Source organism: Phalacrocorax carbo, chromosome 6 (assembly GCF_963921805.1).
Source record: "Phalacrocorax carbo chromosome 6, bPhaCar2.1, whole genome shotgun sequence".
Taxonomy (NCBI): Eukaryota; Metazoa; Chordata; class Aves; order Suliformes; family Phalacrocoracidae; genus Phalacrocorax; species Phalacrocorax carbo.
Window position 1 is genome coordinate 58,348,902 of NC_087518.1, and position 15,210 is coordinate 58,364,111.

Below are 15,210 nucleotides of genomic sequence, written 5' to 3' on the forward strand. Positions count from 1 at the left end.
AGCGACGACTGCTTCAGTTACAGGCTGAGCGAATTCCTTTATACATAAAGTGCTTTAGTTTTAAAGATGGCATGTAAATGGTATTTTTGTCTAGTGTTTAAGATCTCGGTTCTTAATTCTTTAACAAGCCTTTAATCCTTTAGTTACATAAAAACTTGAGTAACTTGCTTCTCAACATAAACACTAACATAAATGTGGTCAATATGCTTTGACTGGCATATACAATCATTATAGTCTTTTTTTTTTTTACTGTTTGTTAGGATCTCAGGGGGAATCACCAAATTCACTGAAATCAGGAACGTCTCCAAAACATAACGAAGAAAAAAATGTGTTACAACATCTTGTTCAGACAACACTCCCAGAAAAACATCCTTCAGCCAAGAAGAAGAGTGTTAAGCAGTCGCAAACACCTGTAGCAAAAGCCACTGCAAAAGTAGCACCTAAAACTCTGACTCCATCAAAGCATCCTGAGATTATGAATAATAAAGACCCAAAACCAAAAACAGCTGGGCAATCTCTATTAAAATCTCAGTCTTCTGCCCAAAAACATTCAAGGAGTGAATCTCCTGTTGTGCAGAAGAATGTGCACACCTCTGAGCACAGAAGTTCAGGGCAGAAACTTGAAAAAAACGTGGCTGATGCTGTGACAGGTCAGCTTCATGACAACGATGAATGCTGTTCTGCAAAGCAAAGTGAATCTTTAAAATCTGTGATGGAAAGTAGTAGCGAAGATAAACTGCTGGTATCTTGTCAACCCAATAAACAAAAACTATCCGATCCTTCTGAAAATGTGGAATACAAAATACAATCCAAATCATCTTCTCCTGTAATTACAGAAGAAACTATTTCTAAACTGCACGTTTCACTGCAAAATAAACCGGAAGCAAGACAAATCTGCGGAGATCAGAATGGAATTAAACAGACTGAAGATACAGAGAAAGATAATAGAGCTGAATTTCACTGTCATGCACAGTCTTCCAGTGAAGGATACTCAGACTTTTCCAAGGAAACCTATCGAAAGGGTACTGCTTCAGGAGAACCAGTGACACATTCAAAAGCAACAGAAGCCTGTACTGAACAAAGTGATAAATCAAACTATGAAACAGGTCTTAACAATGGTGAAAACACTTTATCTAGAACGATAACCAGTGAAGAGGATGAGACATCATATCCTCAGATTCCTATGGAAGGATTCCTCACAGCTGATGAGCTGTGTGATACATCAGCCTTGACTGAATGCAAATCAGTTACAGCAGATTTAGATGATGTTTCAGAATGTTCCACAGAACAAATAACAGAAAAATGTTCTCCTAGTTACACAGAGCCTACAGAAATGTCAGAAAACCATGAAAATGCAGAAATTCCCTTCATGGACCACTGGAGTACTGGTGCACTAGATCCAAAAGAGAGTCCTGAGTCGGATACTGGCAGTGCAACCACATCCTCTGATGATATAAAACCAAGATCAGAAGATTATGATGCTGGGGGCTCTCAGGATGATGAAGGATCCAATGAAAGAGGGATTTCTAAATGCAGCACTACGTTATGCCACGATTTTCTTGGAAGAAGCAGCAGTGATACAAGTACACCTGAGGAACTAAAAATTTATGACAGCAGCCTAAGAATAGAGGTGAAAATGAAAAAAGAGGGTTCTGATCTCTTCCGTGTTAATTCAACGAGTGATGATGAAATACCAAGAAAAAGACCTGAGATTTGGTCCCATCAAGAAAGTGCAAGGACCAATACCAGGGAAAGCAAAAGTTCTACTTTTGGCAATGCACAGTTTACGCAGGAAGCGGACCAAGTTTCTTCGTCCGCTGATGAAACAGAAGATGACAGATCTGAAGCAGAGAATGTTGCAGAAAACTTTCCTCCATCAAATGTTCCTACACAACAGTTCCAAGGAATTGATAATTTAGCTTTTGAAGATGCAACAGAAAATGATGCTACAAATCAAGACTTTCCTAAAGCTAAAAATTTCAAACGATCTGTTTTGCTTTCAGTAGATGAATGTGAAGAACTGGGATCTGATGATAGAGTGGAAACTCAGACTTCACGTCAGCATTCAACAGATTCTCTTACACCTTCAGAAGTATTTGACGGCGTTTCTCAAGAGCACCATGAAAAGACTTTTTATTCAAAATACTCACTGGAAGTTGAAGGTGGATTCCTGGATTGCAAACAGCATAAGGAGAGAGACAATAAATCGGATAAAAGTGAAAGTTCTCTCCCACATCTTCATGGCACTGAAATCCCAGGGAAGGAGAATCAAGGTGCTTCAATGACGGAACAAAATTGCCCAGAGAAAGTATATTCAGCAGCTAGTCCGTGTCCAGGAGAAAAACAAAAAGTAAATGTGAAGAACGAGGTGGCTAGTGAATTTCACCAGTGCAATAAATACTTAGACAATGATGCAAAATCTCAAGAAAGACCCTGTCATTTGGATCTTCATCAGAGAGAAACTAATTCTGATGCGCAAAAGAGCAGCTCTGCAAAACCTGTAGAAGCCAGTAAGAATCAGATACTGACTCAGGAAGATCAAGTGAGAGACAGTCAACCAGCAACTACTGAGTGCGCTAATACTGATTTACTTCCAGGTAATGTACAGAAATAGAAACATTCAGTCATTCAAAAACAAATTAATAGGGAAAGCTTTGGCAATTTGTCTGGGATTGAATCCTGAACTGAAGTAATTTTGGCTGAAATTATATTAAATTTAAATATTTTTAAGTATTTCACTTGGGTAGAGAATGTTTGTCTGTTTGAAATATCCGTCAATACCCTGCTGTTCAATGAGAAACCTGACTACAAGAAAAGAGATTTTATGTAATGCTAAGAGAAAGATTGGATGCAATTGTCTGTACTTGAGTTATTTTTGATCCAATCTAACATTGACAGCATCACCTTTTGATGGAATCTTAGTATTTGTTTTGTCTGCTTGACAACATATAGTATGTCTGAATGGGATGTGCAATAACTACAGTAATAACCTTAACTAAAGCGCACTGAATTGTTTACCTGAACAGCTATATGCATTATCATTGTAACTTATTTATATATTATACACAAATTTGGAGCCTTTTCCCACTGAATATAACTGAATATTTGCTATATACATCAGTGGGAGCAGGTTTGAACTCTGATTTAGAGCTTATGAAATGTCTAAAATTCTAAATTTTACCAGTAAAAGCTTATTTCCTAAAAGAGAGATTATACTTAGAACTAATGCTTATATACAGAAAAGTTCTAACTCGTATCACATAGCTAGATGAATATTTGTCTAGTTTTGTGTTTTGTCTTCTTTATACTGATAATTCAGTCTGTTTATCCCATCAAAAATATACAATAGCATTGATTACAACTATTGTGTATTCAAGAGTAATGAAATGCTGGTGATGATCTATGTTCAGCCAGACCACAGAACAAGAAGACATTAAAAGCTGTACTATTTTTTTTTTAAGTTTGCTTGCCCTTGCCTGCAGCTGCCCTTGCATGTGCAGTGTAGAAATAAGCCTGTGGATAAACGATTTTGTTTTTAATTCTCTTCTAAGCTGACATAGCTTGAGTCACCATTCAGTAATCATTCTCTATTAATTCCCTCCATGCACCTCCTGGTCTAAATTTAATTTATGTAGTAAATGAGAAATTTCATGTGCATTAAGTGTATATTTACATTGTCATTTTCTGTATCAGAAACTTAATTATGGAGGTTATTGTTAATTACCAGTGGTGATTGCTGCTTTAACTTAATTTATAAATCATACTTTGTTTTTTATATAGGAAATAAATGCCTCAAATTTTGTCAATTTTGTATAACCCTCCATTTCCCCCCCCTTTTTTAACCTGGTTGGATTGTCCTTCCTGAATGAGTTAAATTTTGCTCTACACAGCCCTGAGGGGAGGATCATCTGCAATTTTTACATTGTACAGTATTGTGAATTATTTCAGGAGACATAGATGATTATGACACAATGGCACAAACCTGCATGTATGAGCATCGGCCTCCAAAAACCCTTTCTCCAATATATGAGATGGATGTTGGAGAAGCAATTGAGCAGAGGATGGATTCAGAAACAGCAGTTCTAGATGTGGATTTTGAAGATCAACAGTTTGCAGAACAGGACTGGACTCTTCTCAGGCAATTGTTATCTGAGCAGGACTCAAATATAGGTTTCAAAAACTCTGTTCCTGAAGACCTTAACTTAGCACAATGTCTTATCAATCAGACACTGTTTCTGGCACGAGATGGTTCAAATCCTCAGGGTACATCACAAGTCGACACATTCAGTAGGTGGACTGAACTAATGTCTCCACTTGATGATTCTTCAGCAAGCATTACAGTGGCAAGCTTTTCATCTGAAGACTGTTCGTCCCCTCAAGGGGAATGGACAATTCTTGAACTGGAAACCCATCATTAAGGTGATCAAATGTTTGCAACTGAACTCCAGCCCGTTCCCCAAATCTATTTTTGATGAGTTGTTTCCATACAATAATGAAATACTGCATCAGTCAAGAACGAGCAATTCTTGATACTGAGGCAATCTTTCTGATATAATGAGGTAAATATGTTAATTTATAATCTAGATTTAATCATAAGTACAATAATTTTTCAAGACTTAAATATATGTCTTTTCTAAAAATGAACTTTGAGCACGTATTTTCTAGAATTGTTAGAAAAATTAGATGACATGAAAAAAATAATCTTGGTTTCCACCCTCCCTTTTATCTTCCTTTCTGACATTTAATATTCTCATTGAGCAAGACTTTAAAGATGACTGCACAATTAGTAGAGCTATTCCCCTCCTTTTTCTCCCCCTCTCTATATGGTGACTTCATTTTACAACAATAAAGATTGAGAATGGTTGTGTCGAAAGGTGATGCCTGCCAACGCTGCTTTAAATGATGGAAACATGTTCAAAGAAAATGTTTCAATATGAATCTGCCTTGGGCCTTATTAATATGAGCAGCTTGTTTCATCTGTTTCTTCCAGATTTGATTTTTGTATTTTTGGTTTGTTTTGTTTAGAAGTTTCCAATAAATTTTTTAAATGGTCTTTCCTTTAAATATAAGACTTCAGAGGGTCTGTGCTATAGGAAGAGCGCTGTTTCTTGGAAATGCACATATTTAAGTAAATATTTTTAATGGCATAGTGCATGAATTCAGAGGAGTTGGTAGAATGCTGCTCCTGTTCTGAAAAACAGTATGTCTGGTTTCTCCAAAAGTATACCTCAGTCTGAAGTCGTGGTCAGTGTTACATCAGAAGTCTGACGTTGACTAGGATTACCCTCAGGCTTCAATTCATTACACTTGCACCCTTCTGACGCTGTCTGAGGCATAACAAGATTCTCAGGAATTTGATTTTGTTCGTTCTCATAGATGCTACATTTTTGGAGGGGGTAATGGGATCCTTCCATCTTCATTAATACCTCTAGTGTAGCTTTTGTATTGAGACTAAATGTCAACATAACCACTTTTCTAAGAGTGAAATAGGATATACTTCTCAGATCTGCTCATTCTGCTGCTTTTGGCTGTTGATTTGGGTGTGGACAGGACTGTTCATTGTCTTTTCTGATTTGACAGGGGAGGGAATGAGAAACTATTTGTAATTCTTACCAAGTCACAACTCCTGAAACACGCGGGGTTTTTTCACTGCCAAGGTTAGGCCCTCTAAGTTACCTGCGTTATGGAAATAGTAGGGCTTGGCTTTCGCGCAGCTTAATACCTAAACAGGAAGTATTCTACCTCCTCTTAGTCATTAACAGAAGTGCCTTCAGAAGTGGGTGCCATACTCCAATAAAAGGCTACTAACATCTTTGTTGTTGTTAAAACTATTAAAGATAAGTACACAACTTAAGCTAGCTGTAACCACTGATGATATGGTCAGTTTTGCAAGCTTTTGCACAATTCCAACAGTGCACCTTAATTTTCTTCAGAAACTTAATTTCTTTTTGTTCATAGTCAGAAACTCTCAGTTGCGTGGAAAAATGAAGTTGCCCTAGCATCTGACGAAAGAAGTTATGACTTTTCTTATCTTTGGACTTGACATAATAAGTAGCTCCGAGGCAAAATAGTTTATCTAGAAATGTGCTTTGTTGAACTTCTGATACAGAAGTAAAAGTGATGTTTTATTTTCCCTGAATTAAATAGAGGAAGAATTTTATCTCATTCCTTAATCTCAAGGCAGGAAAAAAAAAGGAGAGCCTTCCTTTCTCTTTATGGCAGTGAAGAAGGACTCGAAACTCATGGAAGGAATATGTTCAGTCTCATAATAATCTTTCCCCTACTCCTTTAGCAGCATAAATAGTCTGAGGTATTTTAATTCAAAATATTTTAAATGTAATATGCTGTATTTACCCCTGTCTTCATATTGAGTGAGTTAGAAGAATCTTTAGAAGTGCAAACCGTCAAGAAAATCTATTTTTCACCTCCAAGTTTACAAGTTATATTGGCAGTGGATGATCTTTTGGATAGATGAAAGAACTATAGTATTAGCAATAGTAAAAGATGAAAACTCTAGAGGAGCTCTTACAAAAGGCTGAGGAATGGTGTTTTCTCAATTTCTGTGTAAAAGACTAGAAGTTCTTTAAAATAAAGTTTAATCAACTTGAAAATCCTGATGATATTCTGGTAGTGGGCATTCACATGTTAAAATGAAATGATGGAAAGGAGAAGATAAAGGATTAGGAGAAGTGACAGAAAGTGGAAGAAGGGTCCCTTTTGTCTATTCTTTGCTTTGCCCATATTTTTATCTTCCTACTGAATTGAAAAAGTAACACTGAAAAGTGGCACACAAAGTTCCATGTTTGTCATATAAAATACAATCACTTACAGGGTTTTTTAAATTTTTTTCTTTGCATTTACTTTTCCAGTTGTATGAAAATTAAATTAGCTTCCCCAAGTCCCCAGTGATGATGCTGCAACTCCTTTAATAGTTTTGCAGTGGACCAGTGATTAGGATTTGGTGTATTGTTCAGCTGGTACATAGGCAGCCGTAGAATTCAGCTTCCCACAGCCAAATAGTCTCTGTAGAACTAGCAGGAATAGAAAGCGGTATTGTTTTTAATTCGCGTTACCAGAGTGCCTGTGAGGCTTAATCAGACCAGCATCCCACTGGCTAGACATTGTACAAACACAGAACAAAAACATGGCCTTCCCTCAGAGTGGTTATAATCCAAGTTAAGACAAAAGGCAAAAAAAAAAAAGATGGATGGAAAGGTAATATGTGAGTGTCAATATTTGTCTAGCTGACTAGCAGTGGTTTCAGCACACCACCAGTTTAAACATTGTCATTCTTTTATTCTGTATGCATTACGAGAAGGGGAAATCGGAGGGTGAGATTTGGAGGCTGGATAATGAGGCTCCAGCTGTAAGGATCTATATTGCTGACCAGCCCTGTGTGTCATCTAAACTCTGTCCCTGCTTGACCTCGTTTAGTAGTCTTTCCTCATTCAGGAGGGTGTTCAAGCTTCAAGCAGGAGTAGGTGGCTATCTCTTTAGTAGTATCAGCCACTTGAGTTCTCGGGAGTCCTGCTCATGCCTCCTGACAGTGATTTTGCCACTGTATTGGCCTCTTTTGCAAAACATGAGAGAATGGATGAAGGTTTGTTTGAAAACTGCATATACACACAATCAAAGCTGGTGTCCTGGGCTCCAAGTGAATAGTGATTAAAAGGTCCTGAATGATCTCTAAAGTAAAGACAAAGTACGTATGTCTGATGAGACAGTGAAAGGGCATCAGTGAAGAAACTAAAGAAAGAGATGGCATAGTTAAAATAACATTTAAGAATTAACCTTTGCAGTAGTATTTTGAATGAGTAAGAGCACTGAAATGGCTTTGTCAAGGCCTGAGAGGACAATGTTGCAGCCAACAGGTGATACTGATAGCTTACACGAGCTGCTTATGTGAATGGGTAAAGCTGTCTGTCCTCCAGGGAGGAAGAAGGAATTCAGTGAAGTATCAGTGAGATCTAGAGGTGAGGACTTGGAAATCAGCGTTTAAGATAATGACCCTGGTTTTGCCTACCTTGAATGACATGTCATGAAAGTGAAAAATAAGGAAGAACGTTTTATGTGTATGGATGTATTAAAATAGGCTAGACCTCCAAAAGGGGATGTCAATAGGCATAATTAGTTTTTTTGCTTAGAAAATTAGAGTCTGGACTGGAGAAGCAGCTCTGCAGGTTTTTTATGTATACGTGCTAGCTAAAATAGTGTTTGTGGAATAAATCACTGACAGACATATTGCAGAGGGAAAAGAGAAGGAAACAGGCCCAAGCACTTGGACCACTACGGGAAACTGAGGAAAGTGGAGGTTCTTCCAAATGATCTGCTCAAAAAAAGCATTAGGGAAGCAAAGGAAACAAAGATGGTGACAGGAGTCAAATGAGGCTGACAGGATATAAGGGAAAAAGCACCGTTGGCTTCGCTGAAGGTGGCCCACAAGACAGATGAGTATAAAATAGCAGTTTTGAGGCTGGTTAAGAACATGTTCCTAAGGACTGTGATTGAAATGAGACATTGGCTTTCTAAGAATGAAAGGCAGGCAGACTCCACGTGGTAGAGTATGACAGAATTGCAGGAAGGAAACTGAGCTTAACCATTAAGAGAGAGGCGATAGTTAGAAAAGCACATCAGCTAATAATATCTTTTGGTTTGGTTTTTAAAGGCATGGGATTATACCGTATTTGTATACAGCAGCAAAAGAAATGAGGAGACTAAGACCTAAAGTGAAGATCCGGAGAGATAAGTATGCATGAAATGAGATCAGCAGGCAGTCTGGGCTGCTCCCACAAGTCATCAGATAAGAGCATAAGCAAAGACAAACATCTGCTTTTGTGGTAGGGGTAGTGGAAAGGATGCTCCATGTATTAATCATATTTCTCGTAGAAAAAACTTGCTGTATAATCATAGAATTAAAGAAAAATTACAGAAAAATGCAGGCTTGAAGGGACTTCCAAAGGTCTCTAGTCCAACCTCCTGCTAAAAGCAGGGGTAACTTCAAAGTTGGGTCAGGTTGCTAGGGCCATATCAAGGTCCACGGAATGTAAAACGGTAATAAAGTCAGTAGACAGGAACATGGTGCTCACAGGAAACAGTTATTTGACATAAAAAATATTCTCATTATAATAAAACTACTTTGAGTCTTGTTGGAAAAGGTTAGTAATGTAGTACAAGAAATACGGCTTGCCTGCAGTATTTTTAAGTTCTGGATGATATGTGACAGAACTGTACACATTTAATAATCTTATTCCACGCTTTGCTTTTTAAGGTTTTAAATTCTTTCAAAACTACACTGAATATTCGAGTTTGCAAATTTTATTATTTTGGAGGAACTAGGGGGCAAGAGAACCTCCCATATTTCTCACACAAAGGCTGCCCATAGGATCTGTCCCTTTAGCATTGTCTGTCTCGGTTTCTTTCAGGGAATATGTAGAAACAAATTAATGTACCTGTTCTAGGTACAGATTGCAGGAGACTGTTTTAAAACTTTGCATATATATTATTGCCATCTGGAAAATAATTAGTAGCATGTTCATTCTACTTTGCTCCAGAACATCTAAACATTTGCATGAAGGAATTAAGAACTGCTATTATGTTGTTCATCTGTTGTTCAGAACTAAGACATTTAGGAAGTCGTTATTTTGCTTCCACTATTGTCAAAGGAAAACCTCCTGTTGACCTCAGATGAAGCAGGTTCAGGGCTTACCTATATTAATTGCATGTACTAGAAATGCTATTTTTCCAATATACTGTTTCATGGTTTTCTAGTTTTACTCTACTAATAACATTGTACAGTTGTAGATGTGACAAATTGCAGCTAGAAAGACTTCAATTTAGGAGTCATAACTGTATGCATCCTGTTAATATATCATGACTGGGATGGTTTAACGTTTGTACATTGATAGATGACATTCTTGCCAGGACTGCATAGGAACTGAGGACAAAAGACATTATGAGAAATAGCAGCTTTGTTATAATGGCTGATTCCATGGAAATGGGCTTTTGGATTTGAAATCCAATATAATTAGACGTTTCATCTCTTGCAGATGATCTGTACTGGTTTTCAGCTCTCCTGAGCACACGCTACATACATTATTGGTGAAAAATAAGTTTTAATGTGTTCAATTTTGGAAAAACCACAGCTCAAATCTATTCTTTGCGTAATTTAAAACAAAGCTTCTTATTGACAACTACTACGTGTGTTCAAGGAAACTAAACCTGTGACAGAGGAAAGCGATTTATATAAAAAATGGATATCAATTGGGGAAAAGTACTGGGTTTGATAATTGTGGGGTTTTAACCTTTGGTAGCTAATAACTGAAGAAGCTATACAGTGCGTGCATGCGCACACACCTGTTTACTTCTTGCATTTGACCTTCCCTTCATACTTGCTTTGCAATCTATATGGTATAGTCAATTAGGCCACACGCAGTTCTGCAAACATGGGAGTGAATCCACTTAAACATATGCGGATTGGCTTTCAGGTTAACATTCACTTTTCAGGAAGGGTAATGGAACTGGCACTGGGGGCAGGCACTGTGCATACTTGTGGCTTTATATGGTACTCAACTTAATGAGGTTCTAATCCTGATGAACCATCTGGAAGGATTTAAAGAATGGAATAATTAATAATGGAATTCCATTATGTTGCTTCCTTGTTCTTGATTTATTGATGAGGTTCCCAGCTCAGAAGACTGTTCTATTAGAGAAATCAAAGGCCTAAAAAAATCTAAGTTTTTGTATTACATGCAACAAAAGATGTTTCTCTATTGCATAGTAAAATATGAATACTGAACAGATCTTCAGTAACTGAAGCCTCAATATTTGGGGGGAGTATAACTGAGTAACTAGATATATTTAACAAGGATGTCGATGGTCAAAATAGTGTTTGCACGTTAACGGAAGATGGCTGTTAACTGGTTTAGAGTGCGTTTTGTGGTAAGCCTGAACAGAGGCTCACATGTACAAATCTGGGGACTGAGCCCAATTACCCAGGGAGCCCATTAAGTTTTATATTTATGCACAAAAGTAAAAGTGACTCTGACTTTTTCTCAGCTCCCACTGAAGTTAGTATGAATGGTATCAGATGCGCATTTATAAAAATCAGGATTATTTTAAGTGTCTGAATAGAAAGACTGGTAACCCGAGTAAAAATTTTGGCTCATGTACCATCTTTCCTAACTGTATAAGCCAGTTTTGAGACTGATCTCACCAAATTACTTAAATCTACAGCATCCTCATTTATGCAATCCTTATTTAGTCATTTGTGTGATCTTCTTACACTTGTATTTAATGAAATAATTTTAGTTCTTCACTTCTCTTTGTTTTACCACCCTATTTTGAGTGTGGCATGGCATCCTGCCAATCAGTAGAATTGTATCAATGTGCTTAAGATAGGGCAAACCATATGTACATGCCAGATTCAGAGTAGGTAGTGTAAAAAATTTTGTTACCTTCATAGAATGAAGTAATTTTCATGTACATGAGCATAAGATCTACCTATAAGTCAAACTTCTTACCTGTAACAAAATGTCCTCCTGTATCTTTGTGGTATAGAAGGAAATTTAATCTCTATTTTCTGGATTATCGTGTTCTAGTAATCAAGATTAATCCTATATATAATGGGATGCATTTGGAGAAAAGTTTGAGTCACTGCCTGTAGTCCATGGCTTTATGGTCCTAGAATATTTTGACCTCTCAGTCTTTGGGAAGGTGACGGGGGGGTGTTAAGCTCTCAAACTGAATGCTTGCATGTTTTCCACCCGCTTGCTTTTCAAACCTAGATAATTAGCTGGGGCCTAAGTAACCATATTTCCGAATGACTGCTTGTGAACACAGTCTTCTGTTTCCAGAAACTCTGTACGGTTGCATAGTCCCACAAGGTTTCTTCCCCATGCTACATACTGGAGATTCTTAGTTGATTTCTGTATGATGGAAAAATAATAAATCCTATGTGTAACTTGAATGCGGAGTCATTGTACTTCATTGAACGTGTGGGCTGCTGCCATCGATTTTTGTGCTTTGTAAGTTGAAAAAAAGTGTTACTTTCCTCTTCTGTCTGTTTAGTGGACCTTCACTCATTTTTCTCCTCTAAAAGGAAAAAGCTACTGGGTTTTTTTGGATCATGTTCTTTATCAACGATCTGGATGAGGGGATTGAGTGCACCTTGAGCAAGTTTGCAGATGACATCAAATTGGGCAGGAGTGTTGATCTGCTCGAGGGCAGGAAGGCTCTGCAGAGGGACCTGGACAGGCTGGATTGATGGGCCAAGGTCAACTGTATGAAGTTTAACAAGGCCAAGTGCCTGGTTCTGCACTTTGGTCACACCAACCCCAGGCAACGCTCCAGGCCTGGGGCAGAGTGGCTGGAGAGCTGCCTGGAAGAGAAGGCCCTGGGGTGCTGGCTGACAGCTGGCTGAGCATGAGCCGGCCATGTGCCCAGGTGGCCAAGGAGGCCACCAGCCCCCGGGCTTGTGTCAGCACTGGTGTGGCCAGCAGGAGCCGGGCAGGGATGGGGCCCCTGTACTCGGCAATGGTGAGGCCACACCTCAAATACTGTGTTTGATTTTGGGCCCCTTGGGACAACAAGGACATTGAGGTGCTGGAGCGTGTCCAGAGAAGGGCAACGGAGCTGGGGAAGGGTCTGGAGAACAAGTCTTATGAGGGAGCTGGGGGTGTTTAGCCTGGAGAAGAGGAGGCTGAGGGGAGACCTTATCGCTCTCTGCAGCAACCTGAAAGGAGGTTGTAGTGAGGTGGGTGTTGGTCTCTTCTCCCAAGTCACTAGTGATAGGACTAGAGGAAACGGCCTCAAGTTGTGTCAGGGGAGGTTTACATTGGATATTAGGGAGAATTTCTTCATTGAAAGAGTGGTCAGGCATTGGAACAGGCTGCCCAGAGAGGTGGTGAGTCACCATCCCTGGGGGTGTTCAAAAAAACATGTAGAAGTGGCACTTCAGGGCATGGTTTAGGCGGGATGGGGGTGTTGGGTTGACAGCTGGACTTGATGTTAGAGGTTTTTTCCAACCTTAATGGTTCTATGATTCTGTATGTCATTGGAGAACAAGAAGGGTGATGTGTGCGAAGATGAACAACCAGTTCTTATATAAAAAATCTATAGAGAAGGAAGATACCTATGCAACTGCTCTATAAAATAAAAAAAATGGAACTGATTTAGAACATACAGGATATGGCCCAGGAGAGCACAGAGAAACACTAACTTGATGACAGATTTTGCCTTGTCATAAATTAGTTATTCATCTAAATGCTTAAGCCATTATCTTCATCATATGGGACTTCGAATCCCAAGATCCTTCTATTCCTGCCTAAATGGGGTTCTCTGCTCTGCTCCCAGGAGTTGTTTGATATGCTGCCAGACACAGCCCTAGCCTTTCTCTTGCAACACCTGTATGTGAAATGCACCATGTAGGTATGTGGAAAAGGAATGCTTCTGAGATGTAAATCTAAGACTAGCAAAACATCAGCAAGTGTCACTGCAGAGAAAGCTAAGTAAAATAAATTTAGCTCATAGCATCAGGTAGCACAGCATCCCCCAAAGTCACTTTTTGGAAGAGAAACTACGAGGGAGAAGAACACTCTGAAGAAGACACAATCCAGAAAAACCTTTTTTCTTCAAGTCTGAGCTCTGTTTAATTAGCTTTCTGACATTAGGCTCATAAAAAAAGCCAAGTCATGTAGTGAGATTTGGACTCCAATGGCACTGCAAAATACTACTACCAGAATCGTCCTTAGAGCAGTTCCTAGCCCAGGGGCTCAGTATGTCCCATTGCGTAGGACTTGGACCAGGCAAGTGTTAGGCCAGGGTGGCTCTTACACAGGAGGCAGTGGGGTCTGTTCCCCTCAGAACTTTCTAACTCAGGAGGACTCTTATTTTTATTACAAGTATGAACTATTGTCAAATATAATGACAGGCAGAAATATATTAAATTTCCACTATAACTTTTTGCCAACTGAAATTAAGATACATAGAATTTATATAAATTAAAACGTAACAACTGGAGTCAAAATACTGACAGGAAGCAGTTTCTGTTAAGGTTTTAGTTTTTCTCATTGGCCTGCACTTCTCCATCACTGTACTTTGATGCCTCTCAAGTGGGCATTTTGAGTTGGGGGTTGGGGGGTGTCCAGCTTCACATACGATAAATGGCTACAGGGGAAAAAGGCATCTGCTGGTATCCTGGGAGCCTAAATCCAGTGTTTCGATTTCTCTGTAATTTTAAAAAACGTAGTAATTAATCCTTTCTTTTATGTACCATACATTTCTAACAGTAATACTCTGAAGGAAACAAAAATCTACTTACCTATTAGTTATTTACATTGTGAATCATCTTTTTATTCCATTCTATTCCCTCCCATTGTTTTTTCTCCATCCAAGTTGTTGTAATTCAATTAATTCATGTACCTATTAGACATACACCAAAATGTGAATTCAGGGACATGATTCAGATACTACAACAAACCAGTTCCTACTCTTTGCCACTGGCTTTTCTCTAGTACTGAAACAGAAATTCATTCATAGTATGCCTGAATTCAAACCATGTCAGCAGATGTCAGCAGGATTATCAATGCTCATAACAAAATTGCCTTATTATTTTATAATTGTGTTTTTAAATAATTCCTGTTGTTCTTAGCTCCCTGATTTTTCTATGCAGTCAGAGGATGTGGCTCCACCGTGTTACAGGAAATGGCTTCACAGTTTATTGGCCCTGTCACCCCTCTCCACAACACTGCAGCCAGGATACCTCAATACATCTGTTATTTTCCTTTAATTTGCTGACTTTCACATTTACACTCTACAGAAATTTAAAAATTCAATATTAGAGGTATTTGACTTACTGTCAAAAGTAGCATGACACTTCCATACCCTTGCAGTAACTGTAACTGAGGTGCATTTGACCAACAGAAGTAGGAAATGAGATGTGAATCTGATTCTTATTTGCCTGAAACAAAAAGAAGTCATCTTTAAACCACTAAGAGATCTATTTCTAATCAAGCCAGACAATTTGCTATTTCAATGTATCATTTTGAATGATATATTTTAAAATGCTCTAAAACCAGTTTAAAAAGGAAAAGCTTTTACTACAATCTTGGATTTTCAGTAAAAACACTGGTTTCAGTAGATAGTCATGAGTCTAGATTCATATACGGGGTGAAGAACAGAGCTGGAAATCAATGCTCTTTTTCAGTACCTTTG

At 38.4% G+C, this 15,210-nt stretch overlaps 1 protein-coding gene across 1 annotated transcript in view; it reads left to right on the top strand.

Moving 5' to 3' along the window:
- The window catches only part of BTBD8 (BTB domain containing 8), a 37,398-nt gene extending 32,345 nt beyond the window's left edge, over positions 1 to 5,053 (top strand). Inside the window, exons 17-18 of the mRNA XM_064455493.1 lie at positions 261 to 2,597; positions 3,949 to 5,053. Of these exons, the coding sequence (XP_064311563.1) occupies positions 261 to 2,597; positions 3,949 to 4,418 (2,807 nt within the window). The 3' untranslated portion in view covers positions 4,419 to 5,053. The remainder of the gene's footprint in view (positions 1 to 260; positions 2,598 to 3,948) is intronic.
- Positions 5,054 to 15,210: the final 10,157 nt, after the last annotated feature.